Genomic DNA, 22,418 nt, shown 5'->3' on the forward strand with positions numbered 1-22,418 from the left:
AATAAACACCGTATTGTGGGTACTCTTTACTATATAATGGGAGTCATTAAAATATTTCGCCGTGAAGTAATTTAATAAACCCAGAATTCGGTCTCGTAGCTTCAGTCAGAATGGTTACCGGGAAGGGAGGCAGCGCGCATGCGCCGTAAGGCTTCCACGGCAGAACCCCGCCAGCCTGTCGACGCCAACCTCGCGGCCGGCTGTCCCACAGCCTATTTACACCCTAAATCCATTCGCGAATCGAATTTTAATCGATATCCATTCCATTATTAATTAAATCGAGTTAATCCTATATCGGAAATCGCTTATTATCAAACCGACAAGACATTAAACGAATGACAGTATTATTTGCAATGTTGCCCCCGTGCGATTGGTGTTTGTGATGTGTTTTCAATATGTAATTGGTGTAATTATGAAGTTATTAAAAACTGATTAACTAAACAGGTATGTTGTAGTGTAGTTTTATTAGGCTTTGTCTAATATATCTAGTGGAACCCCCATGACCTTCTTTTAAGGGTCAACGGTGTGTAGTTTATTAAATTAGTATGACGATGTATGGAAAGACATGTGTTGTAGCATTAAATAGATTTATCGAAACGTAGTCAAACACCAAATAGGTATGGATCATTGGAACTAACGATCATGTAGTCATGTGGCGTATAGACGATATTTCCATCATAAAATATCAAAAGACGTAGCATAATAAGGCGTGATTGATTTGTTCCTCATTGAGGCTGATCGAAGGTCGTTGTACGATTAAGTGTAAGATCTGTATTTTGATATTCCTCTGCAAAATATGACGTCCATTATTACTGAAATTGCTAGCTATCTCACCTGTAGTTCAAATAAATTGTTTTTAATTCATCCAAAGAAAAAGTAGACAGAAACGAATAAATAATAGATTGTGTTCTCAGTTTGAAATTCAAATTTATAAAAATAAAACTGCGAGTTCAAGAACTTGTCTGTTATATATACTTGACTGAAAGCTAACAAACTATTATAAAAATATTACTATTTCGTGGAAATTTTTCAATTGAAATAATTTATAATGAAATTCTATTTAACTGATTACCATCCACGGTTTTATCCGCATTGTTATGTGGATCAAGTCTTATTATATATGTGCTATATCAACTACAATAACTAATAATGAACTTATCTTAATTACAGTTTTGTTAGTATTTGTTATTAGTATTAAATTTTTCATTATTTATTATGTAATTTATTACAGTATGTCTTCCTTGTTGGCGACTCTTTTGTAATTTAACCAAACTATACGTCTGAGTTTATTCGTTGTTTGTGTGAGTTCACTTCACTTCGGATGAAATGAATTGATCTTTTTTTGTCGGTATTCTCAGGAAACTATGATGGTTTTGCACGGATATGTGGGCCACCCAGGCTGTAAAGTGTTCCGTGTTAAGAAGTTTTCATATGTACTTTCACAAGTTCTATGTAAACAATTATGTACAAAAAAAATTATGATTAATAGTATTAACATTTACGAAGCGTTCTTGAAATCTTCGTTTCTTCAGTTTAGATCCAAGACCGTTACTAAAAATAGGATGGATAAATAGGACGTTCTGCAGAAGCGAGCTGTTCGGGGTATTTGTTGTTACCCAGTCGGTATGGAATAAGTTGAAGAAATTAAATATTATGGCACTATCTGGTCAAGATATTCTTGAAGCCTTGTTGTATGTACAAAAATATTAAACGATTTTAAAACAAATGGTGTCTTTCACCGTAGCAGAACCAATTTAAGCGTACGAATAACCAGACTCTAGTAGATAAACTAATCCCTATATTGAAATTTTATTCGTTTTTATAACAAACTCCCACGCGAAATGAGAGAATTATCATTGAATAAATTCAAAACTCCTTCAACGTTGAAATAAATAAAGAAGATTTTGATAAATTTGATTATTAAAATAATCCTAATCCTTAGGATATTTTATATATATTTGCTTCAGTTCAAACAATTTGTATGACTGAGAGACTCTTATCAGTTCTTTCCCGCCTACGCCCTTGACTTGCGAACTGGTTACAGTAAGTTTAAATTTAGAATATCTTTTCTGTTGACGTTCATAAATGAATGAAATTTAAGTTTCAGTTTGAGTTTGACCATAATAGCATGAATTCTCTTTGGCCTGTAGATACTAATTTTCCCGTTTGTGTAAACGGCACATATAATAAATTATACTATATTCCGGTTCCAAAACCTGTGTTTTTGTATGAATCGAGATAACAGGTATAGAAACGACGACTATTTAAAAACGTACCTTTTTCGTAAATATGATATAACGCCTTGTTACATAATACAATATATTCAAAACTACATTGTTTCCGGTCGTTTGGACATAAATCAAGAAATTCATGGTTATATTTTCGTATTCCACGTTTATTGTTACTACAACATACAATAGAGAAAAGATATAAGATTCGTCAAAACTTATCTATTAGCCCATGTGTGATTCAAGGTTGTCGATAAGCTTTTTAATTCATGTTTCCATACACTTTGTTAGTTATTTAAATATTTTTACCCTAAATAGTTTCGATAAGGAACGTGTGAGAATAGGACAAGAGAGAAGAATAATGTTATAAAGGCACTTGAATTGGTTGACATCCGCGGATAATTTCGCGATAAGAGTCTATTTTGTAAAGGCATGGTTCGCCCCTAAATTAAAAGAACCAGTGTCTGTATTACTATAGTTTTGTATCATTTATGAAAAGATGATGGTTTATCTCTTGGACTACGTAGAACTTCTATAAGAATCTAATAGTACATACGGCATTTCAAGCCGGGCTAAAGTAAATTTGGATCAGAATATATATCCAACTGTATTTTTACGCTTAAAAAGTATTCTAAAAATATAATTTTATTTAACTAGTCAAAAATGGTGTCTGAAAAGTTGAAGGGTCATCTTATATTGTATTCCAATAGCTATACGAATAAAAACTTTAGATATTGTAAAAGTTTTCTTTGTTTCAGAATGAGAGGGGCGAAGGCGGTTTTTCTCATTTTGTTTTTCGGCCATCTCTCCGCCTTACCCGATACAATTCGAATTGGTAAGTTACCCAAAGTATTTAACTCAAATTATAACTATGACGCTGGAAGTCACTAGCTGCAAATACAACTGAAATATGTATATTATTATAATAACATTGATCTGTTACATTCAAGAGAATTCACGAAAATTATAGTTAATGATGTATGTTTTTCAGATTTTCAACCAGACCGATAGATAATAAATCTTAGTTTTAAAAAATCTTTTTCGATGTATTATAATTTTCAAATTCATCTTTCACTCGAATCACGAAAATCAAGAATCTCGTCTTCAAGAACTCTTCCTTTCTAAAATATATTTTAGAAAAGAATCTTATCTTAATCATTGTAAAATATTAAATTACAAATTAAAATGGTAATGTTGTTAAACTTCTACAATTTGTTAAATCTATTGTAAAACCTTTATAATACGGGATGTAATTTAATTATTTGACAATAGATTTGTAAGATTACCGTAATATATAGGGACAGTATTGATCAGGCAATGGTGTCAATATTTACTTAGTAAAAGAACACGCAGTTTGGAAAATCTCATGTGAACATTTTATCCTGCTTCTTTGCAAACAGCAATGCTACGATCCTTTTCACAAACATTTTCCCTAATGAAACAAAATTTTTAAAAGTTTCAGCGCTCTGTAATGTGGTTTCGCCACACTAGTTCTTACTTATTGTATACAATACTTTGTATTAAATTCGTATTTTAAAGTTCCATTTTGCTGGGAATTTAATTAAATTGGTTTTATTCGAATTGAAACTTTACATTTTGTCTATTGTTGTTGAGACTTGAATGTTTAAGCAGTGATTAAATCATTCTTAAAAATTTAACGAAAATTTCAACTGTAATTTAATTTTATACATAACTTTTGATGTCGAAGTTACATAATGTTGTTCATGTAAAATAACGCCATAATTATAAGGAACCATTTTCTACACAGATACTTTTGGAATATATAACTAGATTGCAAGAAATTTCTGTAAAACTGGTTTCGATTAGAGTATATTTAGCATTCAAAGTCAAAGTCAAAAAAAGAAATACAGATAAAATGCTTCTAATTTTACATTAACTGCCAGTTCTCAAGGGCGTAGAACAGAAGAAAAGAACTGGCAATAAACTCTCCGCCACGCTTTTCTATCAAAAGTTTTTTTGTTTTACACAACATTTTTAAGGAGCTGCAACCATTACACCATGTTCCACAGGACATCTTAAGTAACAAATAATAACGTAAATTAAAAACAAAGATTTCTGTCAGATCCTCAATCAGCAGGAGGCATGGTGAAGAAATTCTTACATTACGAGTATAGTTAGTAGTGTTAATGTCCTATAACCCCTAGGGTCAGAGGGCGTCTACAGAGTCTCCATCGAGTTCGGTATTGAGCCTCGAATTTCACCTCGCTCCAAGTCACAGTGTTGTCACACATTACGAGTATAGCATGGGAATGTAATTGTAAAACTTTTAATTGAATGTAAATAATATAAAATTGGATATAATCGTAACAGGCGGCCTATTCCACCCCGAGGATGACAAGCAAGAGGTTGCGTTCCGTTACGCAGTGGAGAGGGTTAACGCGGACCGTGCAGTGTTGCCACGAGCGAAATTACTCGCGCAAGTAGAAACTATATCGCCTCAGGACAGCTTCCACGCTTCTAAAAGAGGTATGTAAAGTACGAAAGTCTGAGCTCAATTTTCTTTTTGTTACTATAATGGCTTCTATCTTGTCTTTGTCCTTGCAGACGATATTTTTAAAAGTAAATGTTGAAAATTTATTTTGTATTCTCACTCGCTTGTTTAAAATCTGTCTGTCGCATATTAAAAAAGTCATAAAACTTTTAGTTATGTTGTAGTTGGGACTCATTACGTAGTTTATAATCAAAAGATTCGTTTAGTTCCAACAGAAATTCGAGATTCTCATAACCGTGACAATTGTTATTAAAATAACCCAACAATTTATTATTCAATAAATCTAAAAGTAAGCTTTTCTATTAATAAAAAGTCATAAAAAATGTTACTTTTATCCGATTACATTATCGAATTATATTGTTTAAATTACTAAAAAATCTTGAAAAGTTTGTCCAAGTTCCTTTAAAGGTCCGATGCCATGAAAATAGTGTGCACATTTCTTTGCAAAGCTATAGAAGAACACGTACTAAGTGCGTATGACGTTTAGCTGCTGTGTCCACCAGCATTATTGTGTGCAACTATTGTGCGCGAACAGTATTGAAGATTTTCTGCTGATAATTGCTAATATGGACGGGCAGGAAAACATTGTGCTATGTGCTGCAGCCTGTGTGTTATTATGATGTTTGCTAAAAAAGAAAGAAACCTTTCGAATACGACACAATGATGAAATAAAAAATTATAGGCGAGATTAAAATAGATCTATTGAGTAGATTTAAACAAAACTACTAATACAAACTTTTATTTACATTATTTAAATATATTACATTTTTTTTTATCTTTAAATTTTTGTTCCTCTCATACAAAACGCCATATGAAAGCGGTAGCAAAAATGAGTGTACGCGCGTCGACATGAGTTCACCACTGTGCGCGAACTTTGCGAAAATTTTCTGGCACGATTGTTGTTTTTCACATTAGTCGACCAAAACACACATTTGTACCGCACTGTGCCGTACAGTGAATCACACTGTTGGAATCGCACCTTAACACTTGCGGTTACAATAATTTTATTACTATAGCAATACTCTTACATACAAAAATAATATGAAGATAGCATTTTACGAAAAACAGTGTATCGACGTATAGACTTTCAGGATATTTGTGTAAATTTCAAAATAATTAGGACATAACAAATTTCTTCCGTTGCTACCGAATTTCACTTGTACCGTAATTAATTATAATTAATTACGAATATTTTATTAATTACAATTTAATTATTTAATTATTATTTTATGTCATAACAATTAAATAATTATTTATGACAATCTAAAATATATTGCATAATTCAGTATGTCATCTACTTCGGAGTGGCGTGGCAGCTATATTTGGGCCGCAATCGGCACCTGCAGCCGCCCATGTTCAGTCCATATGTGACACAATGGAACTGCCCCATTTGGAGACCAGATGGGATTATCGTACAAGGCGGGAGTCCTGTCTAGTTAACTTATATCCTCACCCAGCGGCGCTTAGCCGGGTGAGTTGTTTTATATTATACTAGCCTGGTTTATTGTATACGATGCAGCATTGTAAAATGTACGTAACTTAATCAATACAATATCCTACCTGTTTCTGTCCTATTACTCGTATAAAATGTATAATGAAGCTTACTCGTTTGATACACGAGATAGCGATATTACGTATTTAATTAATGTTATTATGTAATTGAACAATAAGATTTTCTGATGTCTAAAATATATTAACATTAAAAGATGTTTTGTAAAAGTAGTTGTGTTTATTGGAAAATATAATAATTTTGATGTTACCAAATTTGCTGCAATAATGGAACAGGTAGATATTCAAATTTAGAACACCACTCAAGCGAACAAATTATTTATAGGCATACGTAGATCTAGTTCGAGCTTGGGGATGGAAGTCATTTACAATAGTTTACGAGAATAGCGACGGTCTGGTCCGACTTCAAGAGTTACTGAAAGCCCATGGGCCGTCTGAATTGCCTGTTGCGGTCAGACAACTGCCCGATTCTCACGACTACAGGTAATTTAACTTGTCTAATTCCAGTTGTGGTTAATAGTTTAATCTCACTCGACCTCTACTACGCTATTTTACGTCGAAGAAATAGATTTAAACACTTGCTTCGAAGAACCATTACGTACGATCTTAACGTTCGGTATTTTTCACATTTACTTGATAGTTAATAGTTTATATAAATTATAATTCATTTAAGCGGCAATGATAATTATAATACATAACTTACTTACTCTGTTTCATTTATTATTGCTAAATTATTATATACATTATAGTAATTAGATTTTCGAGAACATTTACGCAGTTTAAATCTCGCCTCTATTTATATTAATGTAAGCAATTAAATTAAATACTTTATATTATATTACATCAATTGATTTATTTAGTAACTTAAAAATCATATTTTTTATCTAACATGGACATGGTGTTATGAAAACCCACATTCGCAAAGTAAAAACTTTAATTCCCATATGAATCTTTTCTAAAAAAATATACATTCATTTTTCATCCGTTATTTATTAAGGACAACTAAAAACAAGAAAAAGACTGGCCCCCAAATAATTAACTCAAGGTTTGGCAATGGCGTAAACAACATATAACTTTATAATAAAGATAGTATTTATTTATGTACAATCTGTATGTATATTGACATGATAACGTAGAAAGATAGCGTTTAATTAGTTTTAAGAATTGAATTGGCTTTAATAATAAGGATAGAACGATAGAGGTCGTTATTGTTCGCTTCAATTGAATTTCCTTGTAAAAACGTCCTTCATAAAATATAACTATAAAAGCTCGTTTTAGTTACAATGTTTTGGACTAATAACATTAATATTGTAGAGTATAAATTAAAAGCTAGTATGACTAACATTATGACAAGAACATACAGCGATTCGTACTTATGGTTGACATACAGCCTCTTGAGAGCTGTTACAAGTGTTATTTGTTGTTGTGTAGGTAGTAAATTACTTTCAAAGTAATGTAACTAAATACACATAGGAGAGAGATTAGTCTCTCCTATGTGTTATTTAGAAATTCTACGGAATGGCCAACTAATAATAATTAAAAAAATCGAATGCGGTATTTTAACTGGTCTAATACAAAAGTGTTTAATGCAATTAAACATCAAATTTCACCAAATAAAATGTGTTGCCTTTCTCACTGTCTGTAGCAATGCACCAAGTCTTTAGTAGACTTCATGCTTATAATTACATGTCTGACAAAAAGTATAAGAAATGTCCATTTAGAATCAAAATCTTTCCAATTATTAAAAAACGGCCGCCGTTCCACAACTGCGCGTTTTTCAAGGCAGTTTTTGCCGCGCACCACCACTTTGTGGAACCAGCTGTCCACTGAAGTATTTCCGAACCAATTCGACTTAGGGTCGTTCAAGAAAAGAGCGTACCAATTCTTAAAATGCCGGCAACGCACTCGTGAGCCCTCTAGCATCGAGAGAGTCGATGGGCGGCGGTATCACCTAACATCAGGTGAGCCTCCTGCCCGTTTGCCCCCCTGTTCTATAAAAAAAACACTAATATTTATTAATCATATTAAAAAAAAAATGCCGCCATAATTTTAGACTGAAACGTGACACCAGCGAATAAAATATTGTTACTGTTAAAGAATTATTGTAACAGCTACGAAATATAAAAATATATGAACTTTAATTTTTTTATAAATATTGTGTTACGTGTTACTGATATTGTTTAAGATTTATTGTACCAGCTACGAAATATATGAGTTTTAAATTGTTTATTACTGTTGCGTTACGTAACGTAAACGTTACTAGAATAAAACAAAAGTAAAGTAAGTATTATATATTTTAGGCCACTACTCAAGCAAATAAAGAATTCCGCTGAGTCACATATAGTGCTAGATTGTGCTACGGAGAGGATAAGGGATGTATTACAACAGGCACAGCAGATTGGAATGATGTCTGACTACCACAGTTACCTCATAACATCTTTAGTAAGTACAATAAAGAACATCTTTTTAGTTTTTGCAATAATTGTTGATTGGCTCGATTAAGCCAAATTGATATTGAAACAAATCGGAATAGCATGCTTTCTATGACATAAAATTAATGAATAATAATATTATGTTCTTAAAGTAAGTATACAAAAACACCAAAATATCACCAAGGGCCACACTGCAATACAAATTCCTTTAGAGAGAAAGGATTAAAAGAAAAACAACATACAATCAATACACAAACGAAGTAAATATATTTATACAAAGTTAATATAACATTTAATAATATAAAAAGTTTAAAAATAGCTTAAATTTATTCTTCGTAATTGCTATATTGTAGATTTTTTGTACAAATCTTTTGATCAATCTAACCATATAAGTATTACACCTTTGCAGACCGTCGATGTATTTCCAAACATTGGCCTGTTCAAATTCTTAAATTCGGGTTCTAGAGCAGTCACAATTCTTAAAATCCCCGTACTACACGCACAAATCAACTAGACACCTGATTTGGCGATAATGACACTTGGCGAGGTGCCTAGTTAACTTCTGCGTGTAGTAACGCATTCGCGAGTCACCCGGCAGTCACACCTTAAGAGTCAATGTGCCGTTGTATCACTTGACATGAGGTGAACCTTACCCGATTATGTAAGTCCATAGAAAAAATATACTCGTGATTGACTGATATTTAAATTTAGAACAGCCAGCAGATACAGCATTGTGCCTATGAATTTAACACTAATTATTCCGAACATCTGTAACTACGAATTCAAAGACAGGCTTTATTAAATGGATGAAACTTGAGAAATGCCAATTTGAGTAATTCAATCATTCGATCCTCCGAATTCGGAGGAATATTAATTACAAACGCTTACATCGATTGGATTAATTTTATTGATATTTCTTGGAATGGAACTTGGTTATCTCGATTTTATTTTTGTTAAAAATTTTAATTACTTGTTAGTGTTCCCATAGACGTATTAATCTCAACTCAACAATAAATATAGCACATTTTTTCGAATTTTATCTGTAACAAATTCTGGCTTGAAACCGTTGTAGCACCTTGTCTCGCTACCCACAATATAAAGTACACTTATCAACCCCTTATTAATGTTTGCTGACACGTTTGCATAACACGTTAAATGAATGAGGTTTCATAACCTATAGAACTCTATTGCTTAGATAAAAGTATAACTATGTTTTGCTTTTCTTGATATAATGGATTATCTTACAAGTTTTACATTCTTGTCGCAGTTTATTTTTATTATAATTAATATTCCATATTCTATTGTCTTTTATTTACATAACTTTTACACATTTAAAGAAAAACACTTTTTTAACGGATTATAGATATGTATTATTATATTTAAACTTATAATTATTTTTACATAATTTTAAATTTAAACCGACGTTTCGCGTGCTTTACAGCGTGCGTGGTCACGGTGACTGAAGACAAAGGTGTTAAATGTCAAATAATATCCAAATTAAAATCTCAAAATAAACAACCCGCGAAAATGGAGGACACCGTGAGCAATTTCTGCAAAAACCCTACATCTTTTAGTCGATACCAACTCCGGGGAAATAAATACAGATAACACAACATTTTCTGCAGCTGTAATACTTTTTGACATTTAACACCTTTGTCTTCAGTCACCGTGACCACGCACGCTGTAAAGCACGCGAAACGTCGGTTTAAATTTAAAATTATGTAAAAATAATTATAAGTTTAAATATAATAATACATATCTATAATCCGTTAAAAAAGTGTTTTTCTTTAAATTCCATATTCTTCTTTCTTCTCGAATATTCGTCTGTTATGGAACTGTATTGGTTTATTTAGTTAATCTTTCGGTCATTGTAAAAATAGGTGGGTAAATAAATATTTATTCACCAGCGTTCTCCTACTTTTAGAAATGCATTGGCTGCCGGTTTACCTAATCGTCTAATTACATGAATCGGTGTCGATACTTACAATAAAATTTAGCAACGAAACTTATGACCATGACTCCCGTAGGTCAAAATAGGATTTCAAAATAAGGGTGACACTGCATAGTACTAAATTGTTTTAATTAACTATTTAAGTTTTTTTGAAAGTGTAACGTATAAACTAAAAATCTAGCTTTTAATACATTAAAGATAATTCTATTATAATAAAACCTTCAAATGTAATAACTAAAATATAATTTTAAAAGGAGTCCCTTTAGGCAAGGTTCCGAAGAAACTGGAGCGTCCCTTTGAATAGCTAGACTAATTCTTTGTCCGAGGTAGCTGCCAGCTCTTCGGTCTCCTGTGATGTCGTTTCGTCTCCTTTTTGTTTATAATATGTAAATGTTAACAGTTATTATTAATGTGTCACAGGATCTTCATAGTGTAGATCTAGAGGAATTCAAATATGGCGGCACTAATATTACTGCACTGAGATTGCTTGATCCAGAGAGAGCTGAAGTACAAAGAGTAGTCAGGGACTGGGTTTATGACGAAGCGAGAAAGGGAAGAAAATTACAACTGGGACACACCTCAGCTAAGGTAATTTTGCTTTTAAATTGCTGTATTTATTTCGATTTATACGCGTCTTGGGATTGGAATTTAATTGTTGCGTTTGTTTACAGGAAAACATGACTTTTATTAAGGTAAGTGAATTTTCACGCCAAAATATGTACGAATATAGATTCGGCAAGATTTTGTATTATAATGAAGTATTCTAAAAAACGTGTTTGTATTTATAATTATAAAAACATTTATCAACGATATTGATATAAAAATAAAATTTTGTCACAAACACTTTCACCGGCAATAATAAATATGAATCAATTCAAAGAATTTTTTTGGTATTAAACATTTCTCAAATACATAATAACAAACTTATATTTTTATTTGTTGGAGAAACGAAAACAATAAACTATACGATTGCTGAAATTGAATTAATTGTATAAGTATATATCAAATAAATAAATACAATACTATATAAGTTCTAAAGTATGTTTAGAAAATGAAAAACGGCTGAATGTAGAAAGTTTCCAATACTTTCATTGTTTTTCGAAGCAATCTCTGTTCCTCTCTACACATCGCATTCGATGGAACGTGAAGCAAATACTTCAAATTTTATCTAAGAACTTTAGGAAGAAATGAAAGTCGCAGGGCGCCAGGTCAGGACTGTATGGCGCATGACCCATTATGTTGACCTGCTGCTGACCATAGTCAAATATCCAATAGTCCGTTTTGCGGAGTGCGCTGAAACGTTGTCGTGGTGATGCAAAATCCTGCTTCGAGTGCGCTGCTACAGGCTAACATTCAGCGAACCAGTCTGCAGTAACTGTCCTTCCTTCTTTATCTTCTAGCACAACTGACGCGAAATGACGTTTCCGCTAAAATAATGAGGCAATTATATTTAGGGTAGGGCTATAATTTAATCTGTCCCTATCTGCCTTTATAAGTCAAAACATGAAAGTGGTATTTACTGTACCAAGAAAGAATACATTATTTAATTTGCAGAAGATGTAAACAAATCGTCACAGCAATTTACGAAATTAGCAAAGCAATTTGACAATTTCACTGTAATCATTCGTATATACGAAAATATTTATATAAATCTTTATTTGGTGAATTTCAAAAATTTAAATTTGGAACGTAAAAAAAACACGCCAGAATTCTTCAATTAAGATGTCAAATTAGTAAAATCTCTTTTTCGTATAATTCATTGATAACAGAAAATTGTAACGTTCTCGTTTATTTGTAAAAGGTTATGTATGAAATAAGATAAACCTTATTAAATCAAAGTCCAACTTATATGATGTCAATAACAAAAGATTACAAACATTAAAATCTGTTTACTCGCAACAATTTCCGTGCTTCCTCGACAAATTATTAGCTGTTGGAATATGCGAGCAAATATTGCCTCAGTAATATTGTAGTTATCTACATGCCAAAGAACTTTCATAGCAATTTCAACAGTTTCAGAGGTTACAAACAAACGTTCCTTACTCTATGAAAATTTAAAAATGATTCGTATTATAGACAGAGACGGCACTGATGTACGACGCTGTCCATTTATTCGCGAAAGCCCTTCACGACCTTGACACGTCCCAGCAAATCGACGTCCGCCCGCTGTCGTGTGAGGCGGAAGATACGTGGCCTCATGGATACAGTCTTATAAACTATATGAAGATAGTAAGTATTTTTTTTTAATAATACGCCTGCTTTCAGTTAATATATATTATATTCTACCTCTTTATATTTGTTTAAGGATGAGACAGAATATAACATATTTTTTTAGTGGTTCACGACTAGGTATACCGTACTTATTTAACATAATTGGATATCTTATGGATTTATTGTCATATTTATGTTTTATCATATTTAACTTTGACATGATCGTAATGGCTTAGTACTGTATGTATTTTTGTAAATAATAAATAGCAACTAATTCATAAAATATTTATTTATTTACACGTCACATTACAAAGTTAAATGTGAAATATGTCATATATATACAGTTGTATTCCAATAGCGGGTCAAGCATACTATACACTCTATATACACTAAATTAGGTTAGTAAACAAACAAATTTACTTCCTCATTCGCGTTAACAACTGCGGAAGAGAGCTAATAGCAGTTATTATGACTCGTGATTATTAAGTCGGTGCTTGAGATAATATATTGTCTTCGGAGTAAGCAGACCTCTTAATACTCATGATATGAGTACAATATATAGTGCTTAGAAGCTCTGCGTATGTGTATCTTGACAGTAACAATAGATATAGCACCATTCAGGGCCGAGACGAGAGCTCTGTATTATGAGTAATTATATTAACACTGTTATGCCTATGTATTGATAATATTGTGATATTCTGCATGTCTCCGATATTCTTGGTATATACATATAACTATATATATTAGAAAATTACACCTCTTGGTAGGGGGTCGTTCAAGTATTATATTGATTTTCTTCTTTGATAATTACGTCAACAGTAATTATTTACTTTTTTATACGACATTACATTTTTTTTTAACCTACACATTGTCTATGCTTGAAAATAAAATGCAATTTAAAGGATTACTACAAAAAATTAATACGTTTATGTATATTTTTGGGACATTTGTTTACTTTTGCTGACCAGAGGGAGGGGGAAAAATTGCAGAAAATATCCCCTAACAAAAGAATAACATTATTAATGAATAATGATTAAGTGTTTTAATTTTCTTTAAATGTTAGCGATTATGATTCTGAGAGTATTTTATTCACATTACTATTTCTCGAGTATTTTTGTTTTGTGATTCAATTAGGACATGACACCGGGGAGGACTTCTTTGATCGTAAAGATTTAAAGATTCCACATATATAATGTTAACAGTTATATCCAAGTACTTCACTACTTAATAAATTCTAAGCAAGAAAAAATAATCGCCGGCGTTTTCATAAATCTTCATTCTGACGAGTGTTTCACTTTCAATAAAATTTTAATCGCGATGTTGGCATCATAATATCTTTCATAGTAAACTTTTCATTCTTCAACAAACAGGTGGAAATGAAAGGTTTAACGGGAGTTATAAAGTTCGACCATCAAGGCTTTCGTAGCGACTTTACCCTTGACATAATAGAGCTGACACGGGACGGCCTACAAAAGGCTGGAATATGGAACTCATCCGAAGGTGTAAACTATACGAGGTCTTACGGCGATAACCAAAAGCAAATAGTGGAAATTTTACAGAACAAAACGCTTATTGTTACAACAATTCTGGTAAGTACGGTCAGTTACTGAATACAAAAGAAAAATATCACTATTTACAAAACTGTAGTAATATTCGATACTATGTTTTTCAATAGGCTCTGGTACGCTCTTTTTATTTTCAATGCATGCAGTTGTTGCATTCTTCCTTCATTATATGCACCTATAACTAAAGATCGAGAACACCCATCAACAATAGTAAGAAGGAGGGTCAATATACCACTTATCGGCTAACTTTGAGACATATTGTCACTTTAATTAGTGTATTTGAAATGCATAGTCGATCCCTATCACGAACAAAGAACTAACTTACATTTCGATCTCGAATTCTGCATAATTAAAGCTACAATTTTACTTCTTAGAGTGCACCATATTGCATGAGAAAGGAGGCAAGCGAAAAATTAACTGGCAACGCGCAATTTGAGGGATACGCTATCGATTTAATTCACGAGATATCAAAAGTTCTCGGCTTCAATTACACATTCAAGCTAGCCCCTGACGGTCGGTACGGGTCATATAACCGGGAGAGCAAGGAATGGGACGGGATGATACGGGAATTGTTGGAACAAAGGGCCGATTTAGCGATAGCCGACCTCACTATTACTTACGACAGGTATTAACAACTTTTATTGGCAGTCTTTTGATTAAATGGTACATCAATTGAATTTATATAAATGTGAATAGTTATAGTAAAAGCTCTAATACGTCAAAACTTCTGTCAAGCTTCAAAGCTGTCATTAATGTAAAGGGAAGTATTCTTTTATATAAAATCTTAACATTACATATTTAAACTAATAAACTTTAGAAGTCATTTGAGCTACGAGGGCGGAAAGCAAGAGATCATAATGAATTCTATGGCCTGAGAATGTATTAAGAGAAGCTAGACGTGTGCATTAACGCAGCCCTGAGATGTTTAATTAAAGAACATCGTACGTACGAAACGTGATGACAAATCCAAAGAGTTTTGCAATATTTAACTGAAGATGTAGTATTATGTAAATGTGACGTCTGAAGCTTTTCATATGATATTTCTATTTAAAAATACGCTAAATATTTTCATAAAGGTTTAGAGTAATGAAAAATACATTCGACACGTAACGAAAGACGACTTTCTCTTTCAAATTAGATTCTTTTTCTGACAATCAAAAGCGAATAAATAAATCTAATACAAGGGATACGAATTACTATTTTATATATGTCTTGATGCTGATGCCTATACAAATAATTATTTTCTATTTCTCTAAGGTTAATCGAGATTTTAACACAGAATTGCCGCAGTGATTACTTACAACAAGGCTATAAAATAACAGTAAAAAATATTAAGAAATTTTTATACCAACATAAATCATATAGTTTATATTTCACCGTATGTTGTATTATATATAATACAATATAATATAATATAGTATAATACTTTTAGGGAACAAGTCGTAGACTTCACGATGCCATTTATGAATCTCGGAATATCAGTACTCTACCGCAAGCCGATAAAACAACCACCAAATCTATTTTCCTTCCTCTCGCCATTATCACTAGATGTCTGGATATATATGGCTACCGCCTACCTAGGAGTCTCTGTTCTACTATTTATACTTGCAAGGTAATAGTGACAAATATCTTTGTAGATAAATATGGTACACTATATTAGGTACAATTATTTCGTTGTTAATTATAAATAATGTTAACATTTTGTACCTTATATAAACAACTAATAATATCCATGTATCAGAATTGTTACACTTAAATACAATAATAATAAAATAGTCCAATATTTCAGTAAAATTTCTCTTTTGTTGTGTTTTAAACCATCCATTAGGTTTACTCCGTACGAATGGCACCAATCACGCACTGCAGACGGCGAAAAAATGGAGAACATATTTTCACTAGCAAATTGTTTATGGTTTGCCATCGGATCACTTATGCAACAGAGCTGTGACTTTTTGCCCAAGTAAGAGTAGAACAAAATGGCAATTTATTTTAATATCAAAGACAAACTGAACGCTTGTTTTTGATATTATGGTAACCACAGCGATGTTCACAGGAGAATGATAGAAGGATTTCTTAAAGGAGTAAGCTGTGTGATGTGTTGCAATCCAGGTTGCAGCTTGCAGCTTGCATTCGAAATATGAAATTAACTTAACAAAATCATACCATATCCATTATAAAATTTCCTGTCCGTCCGCCAAATTGGCTCTGGGGTCAAATCGATAGTGAAGTCAGCAAATGACTGGGTGTATTTGGGCGCAGGTTCAGCCCGTACGAGTGGGACAATCCCCGGAACTGTGTTGACGAGCCGCCGGTGCTGGAGAATCAGTTCACACTGTTGAACTCGCTTTGGTTCACCATTGGATCATTGATGCAGCAAGGTTCGGATATCGCACCGAAGTAAGTTACAAATGAAAAGTCAGTGCGAAAGATCACAGCACACGCCGAACTTGATTTTACAAAGGATAAAAAATCGATAGTTGAAGAAGTTTACTAATTAGTAACAAAGCGACCGCGGCCTTTGTGAATTTCAAGCTTCGGTGGTCTAAGTGACCAATTTGAATGTGTGTGGCGATTTCAACTACTCAGGTTTTCACTAGATAGTTCAAGTTTGTAATTTAGTTGCTAATTGATATTTTGTAAATTGGAGTTAGCTAGCAGGGCTTCTGTAGTATCCATAGCTTGCTGCATCAACATGACTTTTGTTTCGTAACTTAAAACCGTGTGTGATATTAGTACCCGCTATTTATTTAAAATGTGTATTTTATTTATTGAAATATATCAATTACTTTAGTAATATCAATATCGACCGATAGAGAATTAGGTTTTTTACATTTTAAAGCTAGAAATAATAATAATCAAAGCATTACAAAAACCCATTTAAATAGACCTAATTTCATGTAAATACATTTTTAAATGTATCGTTAGAAAATATATGATTTGTATCTCTCTATATCTCAATGTTACATAATTAATACCCCTATAATTGGCAAATACTACTAAATTTACACATTTTTCAAATCAAACCAGAGCTGTCTCAACCAGGATGGTAGCAGGGATGTGGTGGTTCTTTACATTGATTATGATCTCTTCATACACCGCAAATCTGGCTGCCTTTCTAACAGTGGAGAGGATGGACTCCCCAATCGAAAGTGCTGAAGACTTGGCAAAGCAAACCAAGATCAAGTATGGAGCTCTGAAAGGAGGTTCCACTGCAGCTTTCTTTAGAGTACGTACATTAATTTAATGAGGATAATCTAGAAACACTTTATAACTGAGTTTTAACTCAATAAATTGGCATAGGACTCAAACTTCTCAACGTACCAAAGAATGTGGTCTTTCATGGAATCAGCTCGACCATCAGTATTCACAACCAGTAATAAAGAAGGGGAGGAAAGAGTGATGAGGGGTAAGGGAGCGTATGCATACCTCATGGAATCGACGACAATTGAATACGTTGTGGAAAGGAATTGCGACTTGACGCAAGTTGGTGGGATGCTGGACTCCAAAGGATATGGAATAGCTATGCCACCAAGTAAGTGTATAAAAGGAATACAATATAAGTAAATTTTAATCTATTTTATTAATTATATGACACAAATCAGCACAGTCAAAGTAAATTACGCTGACTGAGACTGTCATTTCACAATATTAATGAGTATTGGATGAGGGATCGGTGACTGTGATAAGGCCGTCTGTGCCTCAATGATTTAATATTCATAGTTCGATTTAATTACATGGGGTTGTTCCCTTCGTAATATTAAATTATATAGCTCTGTGTAAATAAGGCCGAAATGGGTTTCGTAAGATAAACAGCCCAGTCATTTTGATAAGCATTTACTTCCATAGAGACTAACTTTTAGAACAATGTTAGCTTAGTGGCTCAACGTGCGTTTCTGATGAAATTATAGGTTCGATGCCCGGCTGTGAACCAATTGATTTTCTTTTTAATTGCGCTTTCGCTCGAACGGTGAAGGAAAACATCGTGAGGAAACCGGCGTGCCTTAGACCCAAAAAAGTTGACGTTGGCGTGTGTCAGGACCAGGTCGCTGATCAGCTACTTGCCTATAAGATTGACCTAAATAAGTCAATCTGTATTAGTGGCGTTACTGATTTATTGTTTTGTTATTTACAATATCTACTTTGATGTAATTAATAAATAAAAGAACAAACAAATCTTCATTATGATACATTGCAGCCAAATTTAATTTGCGTATAAAAATGAACGTTGTACGAAATGCAGAGCTAATTTCGGTCATAAAATATAAGCTATTCACTTTGTAGATTCACCATACCGTACCGCTATAAGTGGCGCTGTTTTAAAACTGCAAGAAGAAGGGAAACTGCACATATTGAAGACAAAGTGGTGGAAAGAGAAGCGTGGAGGCGGTTCATGTCGAGTACGTTCATTTTACGGCTTGTTTACATAGCCTACAAAAAACCTTTTAGTTTTTAAACGCCTAAAATACGGTTTAAATTTTAATGAGTCTGAACCGACTGAGGAATGACGATCTAAATTGCAAAATTTTAAAGCCGCAGTTGCATTATGATGCAATTTTGCGGGCTATGTCACTTTTGTTTGCCTTTTTTGGATGGAATTACGGTTCGCTGTAAGTGAGACATTGATGAATGAACTATGCACAAGCTTGGCAGCGGTCATTTTGGAATATCTGACCTGGATTATTAGCTTTTGTATCTGCAATTCAATTTTCATATGATATTTCAATCCATCCTTAAAAGTATTTGTGATTTAACCTTTTGTGACGAAGCGGTTTTGGCTAATATAATTTAATTTTGTTTGGCTCCAAGTTGGTTGACGAATTAATCCACTAGTTATACCTAGGTAACACTGCAAATGTTTAGAATATGAAAAACGGCTGTATGTAGAAACTTGCCAATATTTTTATTGTTTTTCGAAGTATTCTCCGATCTTCTCTACACATCGTCGCATGCGATGGATCCAATGAGAACAGCAGTGGGCCCATTCTTCTAAGACACTTCAGGGCTCGTAAAGCTCGAATGTTATCTTTAGTTCTTGGAAATAAATGAAAGTCGCAGGGCGCCTGGTACTCATATATTGATCTTCAACAGTCCGTTTTGCGAAGTGCACTGAAGCATTATCGTGGTGGTGGAGAATCCTACTTCGAGGGCGCTGCTGTCGAATTGTTTTCCAAGACAACAGGCAAACCGCGACATACCAGTCTGCAGTCTGTGAATGTCCTTCCAACTTCTAGCACAACTGTCGTGAACCTTTCCGACATGACCTTTCCGACCAAAGAATGAGGCTATCATATTTTTTCCTTGACTTCTTCTTTTGTTTACCTTAGTTGGTCGATTCGCGAAAAGAAACCCCCACTGAGCTGATTGTCATTTGGTTTCTGGTTCGTAGCAATATATCCTTAGCTTTCATCACCTGTGACGATGTCAAACGAAAATTTTCTCGTGCTAGGTTAATTTTCACGTGTTACTAGAGTTTTAGATTTGCCGCCAATTCAAACAAATGAAAAATGAATGCAATAAACATTAGGTTACCAAAGAGTTCTCAAATTGAAATTTAATAAAAGTTTTATAGAAATGTTTTTAACTGACCAGATCTAAACATTTTCAGTGTTACCCACGTATATATGTTTATAAAAGAATGTTACAACGTAAACTATATATTTCTTGCGAGTTTTCCCCAGTCTATGAGAACTCCTTTTACCACCTTTTTACTTTTGCAAAGTAGTATGTTAAACTTTTTGTAGGATGAGACATCTAAATCTTCGTCAACGGCGAATGAGCTGGGTTTGGCAAATGTGGGAGGAGTGTTCGTAGTGCTCATGGGCGGTATGGGTGTGGCCTGTGTTATAGCCGTTTGTGAGTTCGTCTGGAAATCCCGAAAAGTAGCTGTTGATGAAAGAGTGAGTACTTCTTATACAAATAGTACTAATCATACAGAAAGTTTCAAAAATCAAGGTTCAAAAATTACTTAACAGTCGTTGGCTAAGTAAGTATAACTTGCATATCTTAAACGCAAAAATCGACGGTCTATTACAGGTATCGAAGTTTGACCATCTACTTGCATATAAAAATAATTATCACGGAAACATAAAAATCTAATGGCCTGAGTTTATATTCAATTTAAAATGCAATTTATATATTTTATTAAAGGTTCCTGTGTTTTTTTTTGTTGTGTTAATTTTTTTTCTTTTTTCTAGATTTACTTTTAAAGACGTCAGATCGTACGTACAATGTGTGGTTTGGGTAATATGCTAGTAAAGTAAGAGGTAGTTACCTCTAATGCCATTTTATGCTGTATTTTTTAGGTTTAAATTGTCTATAGAACCCAATGTAGATAAATAATATTCTAAATTGTATTTGTGTATTTCTTAATTGTAGATAAATAAGATTAATGCATAAAGTAAATTTGTAAACTTTTTTTTTATGCTAACCGGCCAGAAGGAGGAGGTAAACTATTTCTAAGTTAATACATCTTAACTTCTAACATCGACGAACTTCTACCGTATAATTTTTCGATCAGGCATCGCTTTGTTCGGAGATGGCATCTGAGTTGCGATCCGCTCTGAAGTGTCCTAGTGGCGGAAGTGGAGGGGGCAGTGGACCTCGTGAGGGAGCAGATTCTCCCTATTTGCACTACGGATTCAGTACCAAGAGCCAACTACACTAGCGGCCGGACCGTGCCGCCTCGCCACCGAGCGATGTGTAGGCATGGATAACAAAATAATCGTACATTGCGCGCCCAAAACCCTGTCAATCTCATACTAAGCTTCAGTTCAATATCTATAGCAAGCGTATTTTCTGCTACTCGTAGATGCTTGTGACGACTGTCGAATGGTTGTATTTGAGTCGTTCGACTGGTATTCAATACTGAATCTGCCACAACCAAATATATTATAATTGATATTTATGAAAATGTACCGTGACTTGACAAGGGCCTAATTAGCCTCTTGACTATTAATTAATAGAAGGGCAGATGATAATTGTAATCAGGGGTTTTGCTTCACGGTGTACCTATTTGTCATTTAACAATATAAAAAAGGAAATTCCTCCTATACAGTATATTCTGAAAAGAATTAAACAATTTGTGAATTTTCATACTAATTCCAGAGGATAGTAGGTATAACACATTTGAAGGATTAGGTGTAACGGTGGCACTTTGGTCTGAATAGCCTTTTTACGGGCCTAATATTTATCACGCACGATTATTACTTGCCAACCCTTTCTTGATAAATAGATGTATTTATGCAAATCATTTTTTATTTCAAGTTTAAATGCAATTGTGCATTCTATTTTTATTGAAATATTTTTTGTTTAATGTAATTTGAAAACAATCCAATGTCAACGGGTTTAAATGTTACTGCCGTGGCAAAAACCAGCTAAGGCTGATGGTTATAAGGCGAACTTAGGCACATCAATTACATACAAATAAAGTAATTGGTGTGATGTGTGTAAGAATTTGTATGAACTCCTGCTAAATGCACTCAGTAAATCTTAATAAAAAAAACAATATAACTAAAGTTACATTTATTTTGCGTAAATAAATCTTCGATAAGTTTAAGTACGCCATATACATTTTTACCTCTTGACATGACGCGACATTACATTTTAAAAATCTCTATGTATTTATATACAAATCTAACAACCCATATCGTCGTTTAAGATATATCGTTGTGACGTATGTTTTAACATTTTTAGAGTTAGATTCGTGATGTACTTGCCAAAACTTAAAATTGTGCCAAACTTGTAAATACCATTTAAATCTTCATAACTTTTGTAAATAGTTTTCATGAGAAATTGGTATTAAGCATTTCTAGTATAATTAAATTGATAATTAAATCTTGCAAGTCCATTCACACTATATCGGTATCTGAATGGTGCTGTAAGATAACCTAATTTTACTATGTTTCCAATAAGCATAAGTTCGTGGTCAACACATACTATAGTAATCGGCATTATGTAACATACATATGTTCCATATATGTGTTCATAAATGCCTAATGAGTTCCACGGGCT

At 33.2% G+C, this 22,418-nt stretch overlaps 1 protein-coding gene across 1 annotated transcript; it reads left to right on the forward strand.

Moving 5' to 3' along the window:
• The first annotated feature begins 185 nt into the window (after positions 1-185).
• LOC110993303 (glutamate receptor ionotropic, kainate 2) lies at positions 186-22,022 on the forward strand. The gene is made up of 19 exons (XM_022259511.2): positions 186-444; positions 2,987-3,063; positions 4,560-4,715; positions 6,027-6,211; positions 6,575-6,732; positions 8,550-8,691; positions 11,053-11,220; positions 11,304-11,324; positions 12,709-12,861; positions 14,214-14,432; positions 14,783-15,033; positions 15,841-16,020; positions 16,237-16,368; positions 17,436-17,634; positions 17,709-17,940; positions 18,690-18,805; positions 20,150-20,305; positions 20,844-20,852; positions 20,926-22,022. Exons 2-19 carry the CDS (start codon positions 2,988-2,990, stop codon positions 21,070-21,072), a joined length of 2,700 nt encoding a protein of 899 aa, XP_022115203.2. The 5' UTR covers positions 186-444; position 2,987; the 3' UTR covers positions 21,073-22,022.
• Positions 22,023-22,418: the final 396 nt, after the last annotated feature.

This window comes from Pieris rapae, chromosome 3 (genome assembly GCF_905147795.1).
Source record: "Pieris rapae chromosome 3, ilPieRapa1.1, whole genome shotgun sequence".
NCBI classification, from domain to species: domain Eukaryota; kingdom Metazoa; phylum Arthropoda; class Insecta; order Lepidoptera; family Pieridae; genus Pieris; species Pieris rapae.